At 46.9% G+C, this 4,624-nt stretch overlaps 1 gene segment (V, D, J or C); it reads left to right on the forward strand.

Moving 5' to 3' along the window:
* The first annotated feature begins 3,903 nt into the window (after positions 1-3,903).
* Positions 3,904-4,401, forward strand: LOC117017733 (immunoglobulin lambda variable 8-61-like). The segment is given in 2 exon segments: positions 3,904-4,001; positions 4,104-4,401. Coding segments are annotated over 2 exon segments (344 nt in total).
* Positions 4,402-4,624: the final 223 nt, after the last annotated feature.

The raw sequence follows: 4,624 nt of genomic DNA on the forward strand, positions 1-4,624 counted from the left end.
ACAGCCTGGCACATTTTGACACAGCTATGCACACTCTTGCCATACGATGCAGCAATCACATTACGTGTTCCTCCAAATGAGTTGAAACGATGTATTCACCCAGGAACCTGCACATAATTGTTTGTAGCAGCTTTGTTTATAACTGGTAAAATGGACAGAAAGAAAACACCCTTCAACTTTGAATGGATAAACAAACTGTGGTAAATCCTGCAATGGGATATGATTCAGTGACTAAAAATAAATGAGCTATCAGGTCACAAACAGACATGGAGTGATCATAAATGCATGTTGCCAAGTGAAAAACGCCAATCTTTAAGAAGTAAGTTAAAGTTACTGTATAACTCAAAACAACAGCCTGGCACTCTGGAAAAGGTCAATCTTTAGAGGAAATAAAAAAAAATCAGTCGTTGTCAGGAGTTCCTAAATAGGGAAATAGGAATGAATAGATTGAAAAATTGGATTTGTACAGTAGTGAAACCATTCTGTATGTTACTGGGATGGTGGATACATACATTGCATTTGGCAAACCCATAGAATTGTGGAATACAAGGAGAAAACTCTAACATCAGCTAGGAACTAGAGTTAATAATAATGTATCCATAATGACTTATATCATTTATAAAATGTCCACCACCAATGCAAGATGTTAACATAGGGGAAATCTAGGCGGCGGGGGGAGGGAGGGAATATACGGGAACCCAGAGAAATTTCTGCTTTCTTTTACAAAAATCTAAGAGAGCTCTAAAAATAAAGTCCATTGATTTAAAAAAAGTAATTAAAGAGAAAATTCATCATTAGGTCCTAACACAAGATGAAGATATTTCCATTACCCATGGCGCCAATTGTGTCTTAAACTGTGAAAGTCATACACACAGAAAATGTCAGATTAATAAACATTCAAGGAGGAACAGAAGGGAACATTGACAAGTTAGGTAGCAGACATGAGGCCGATAATTTTCTTGAAAAAGGTAATACTTCTAGGACACCCGGGACTTGTCAAAGAAGCAGCTTTGGCCCTGCTGTTGGGAAGTCTCAGTGGACAGCATCAAGCTGTCAACTACTAAAGGGTGACCCTCAGCTGCAGAGAGCGGCTGCAAACCAGGCATGTGTGTCCCAGAACAGTCATATTTACTGTGAGCCACGAGGGTATAAAGATCCGGTCGGTCCCAAGGGCAGCAGAGATGCCAACACAAAGCGATACCTTGTAGGAAGGGAAAGCCATATTTAAGACTGTGCTATGTGCCCTAAATCATAACTAGTAGGTAGCGATATGACCAGAATTGAACAGTTACATGGGCATTGGTATAATGCGGTGCAAGTGGGAGCAATCTCTATTAGCATCCCACCCAGTGAGCAAGATGGAGGATTTATGATTCTATTCCCACTAATTTTAGACCTTGTGTGTCTGGATGTCATCATGGCTAGACAGGTAACACTTCTACCAAAGACACAAGTGACATCCACATAAACCCAAGTTCAGCCTCACTGTCTTACTAGACAACCCTCATGACAGGAGAACAGCAAGAAGGAAGTCACAAGATACCAGGAAAACGACCCCTAACAAAGGACGACTCACATACAAGGAAAAGGCTGTGTTTGCACAGAAGCAGAAATATCTCCATGGGGACTGTCCCTGCTCTGGACTTCATGCTGATCAGAGAGTTTATATAAGAGACACCACCTCAGTCCTGATCACTGAACAGCCAAGGGAGCCGTGGACAGACTCACCCTGATGAGTCTGATCAGTGCATAACGGCGCCCTGAGGTGGTGGGGAGAACACATGAGGGATCACATGTCGTGGCCCTAAGGTAGGAGGACAGGGTGTGGGAGGCAGGAGTTGTCTCTGATGGGCTGTAGTCACCATGTCACACAATGGTGAGTCTGTGTGTGGGCACCAGGGGGCGCTGAGGGCCTGTTCTTGAAGTTCTCTTGTGATCAGAGCTGGGACCAGCCACCTACCACTCCCTGAGGCCCTCTGTTCAGGCCTCGCAGCTGTGGCCTCTCCACTTCATGGGCCTCACTCAGGCCCACTCCTGACAATCTCAGGCAGAGGGCCCTGACCCAGGGCCCAGTGAGGGATCAGAAAACTGGGGGTCTCATCTGCATGAGACAACCCTCCGTCTCTCAGAGTATGAAGAGGGGAAGGGAGACATCTGGGGGAAGCTCTGCTCCAGCTGTGGGGCCACAGAAGGCAGGACTCGGTGATCATCTCCACCATGGCCTGGTCCCCTCTCCTCCTCACCCTCATCGCTCACTGCACAGGTGACTGGATACGGGGACAGGGGAAGGGACCCTGGGACGACACATGGGGCCCTGCCTCCTCCTCTTGTCTCCAGACCCAGAATCAGCATCTCTGTGTCTCTCCCTCTTCCAGGATCCTGGGCCCAGTCTGTGCTGACTCAGCCGCCCTCCGTGTCTGGGGCCCCGGGACAGAGTGTCACCATCTCCTGCACAGGAAGCAGCTCCGACATCGGTAGTAATAGTGTGCGCTTGTTAGCTCAGGGCTCCTTGCAGAGGTGAGGAATGCTGGCTGATTACTATGATTTCTTCTTTGTTCATGATAGAATACGTAACAAACGCAGTAGCTTTTAAACTGTCATAATTTTAATTGTTAATTCTAAGCAGTGTCTTATTGGTAATTTATTTCTGTATTTATAGTGACTTATGCAAGCTGATATAGCTTGTCTTTTTCAGTTATTTCAATTATTTTTTTCTAGTCCATTATGTTTCTCTTATGATATAGAGCTCCCTGATCTTCTAATGTGATGCACATAAAATTACATCTTGTCGTCCAATGTATCAAAGGATCCTTTGGTTGATGGGCACAAAGTAATTTGGTCTGAATCTTTGTGATGACCTGGAGCTCTCAAACACAGCTAATGAGAGAGAAAAACAATAAATAAGCACATTTCATGAAACAGCAAGGTATCAGTGATTCCACAATGAATATAAAATCATATTTTATTTCACTGTGAGTATGCAATTATGTGAGTCAACTTCAAAAATTAACGAAGAACTTCTCTCTTCCCACTATCCCGCTATAATCACGTCTTCTGCTCTTCCCTTTCCTTCTGCCCTGGACAGGACTATTTGGGGAGAAGGGAGTTTTAAATCCTCCATGAGATTTGCACCAACTTGTTCGGAAAAAGTATAATTTTTTATTTCTGATTATGAATTACACATGTCCTTATTTTTTAAAAATGATACTGTGAAGAATCTCGCAACTTAACAGTGATACCATGATATTTATTGTTAAACACTGCAGGTGAAGTGAAGCTACTCCAGATTGTAGGCGGTTTCATAAAAAACAAAAAGCACAGATGGCACCCCAAGACTGGCAGTGCAGCTCCATGTGTGGGCACCCCCAGCCTTGGTCCCCTGACTGCTGCTACTGGAGACAGTTTCCAGCGCTGAGTCAGTGGGAGACCCTTGTCCCTTCAAACACCCATATATGACTCTGTGGTTTCCCACTGGGTTTACTGTTGGAGGGAGGAGTGCCCACTATGTTTCCACAAATGAGACAGGAAGGGATTTCACTGGGAAGGAAGAAATAGTTCATGGGCTTGGGTAAGTTTTGGGATAAACTAGATTGTGGGGGCCCGGATGTGGAGAAAACACGCATCTCATCATTCAACTCTCAGCCATTCCCGAGAAGAAACTTAGAACTGAGGTCAGCAGAGACAAGGGAGAGCTGACTTGGTGACAGGCATCAACCTCCCTCCCTCAGTGTCTCAGTCACCATTCAGCCATTGGTCTGTGTGAGGTCCCAGCATCTGCCTCTTTCAAGGCTCCCACAGGGGACATCAGGGTGACATGGGGTCAGGAAGAGAGAGGAAGCTGATTTGCATGAAGTACTTTCACCTCTTTATGGGTCTGGCAGGCATGAAAAGGCCCCAGGACTCCACCTTCCAGCCCAGGAGTCTGAGGAGCACACGTCCTGTGAGTGTCCCCACCATGGCCTGGACGGTGCTTCTGCTTGGGCTCCTCGCTTATGGCTCAGGTGAGAAGAAGGGACTCTGCATCTTGGGGGCACATAAATTCAGAGTCTCAGGGAGACCCTTGTCTCCCATAACAACACTTGTGTCTCTTCTGTCTGTTCTAGGTGTGGATTCTCAGACTGTGGTGACCCAGGAGCCATTGCAGTCAGTGTCTCCAGGAGGGACAGTCACACTCACCTGTGGCCTTAGCTCTGGGTCAGTCTCTACCGGTTACTACCCCAGCTGGTACCAGCAGACACCAGGCCGGTCTCCCCGCATGCTTATATACAGCACAAACTACCGCCCCTCTGGGGTTCCCAGTCGCTTCTCTGGATCCATCTCAGGGAACAAAGCCGCCCTTACCATCACGGGGGCCAGCCTGAGGACGAGGCTGACTATTACTGTGCTCTGTATATGGGTTAGGTTACACTTCCACACTGATGCAAACCCATGGGGAAGTTCAACCAAAACCTCCACATATGCACAGAATGGCTCAGCCTTAAAGGCAGAAGGAAATAGTGAGGGTGGAAATCGTCCACACCACGGGGAGGGGCCTCCGTGGCCCCGTCCGTCCAGTGGTTCATCACCATGTGCTCCTCCAGTCTCTCCCCGGGCGGTGTCCATCTCTCCTGTGTGACTCCTGAGA

Source organism: Rhinolophus ferrumequinum, chromosome 25 (genome assembly GCF_004115265.2).
Source record: "Rhinolophus ferrumequinum isolate MPI-CBG mRhiFer1 chromosome 25, mRhiFer1_v1.p, whole genome shotgun sequence".
Classification (NCBI taxonomy): domain Eukaryota; kingdom Metazoa; phylum Chordata; class Mammalia; order Chiroptera; family Rhinolophidae; genus Rhinolophus; species Rhinolophus ferrumequinum.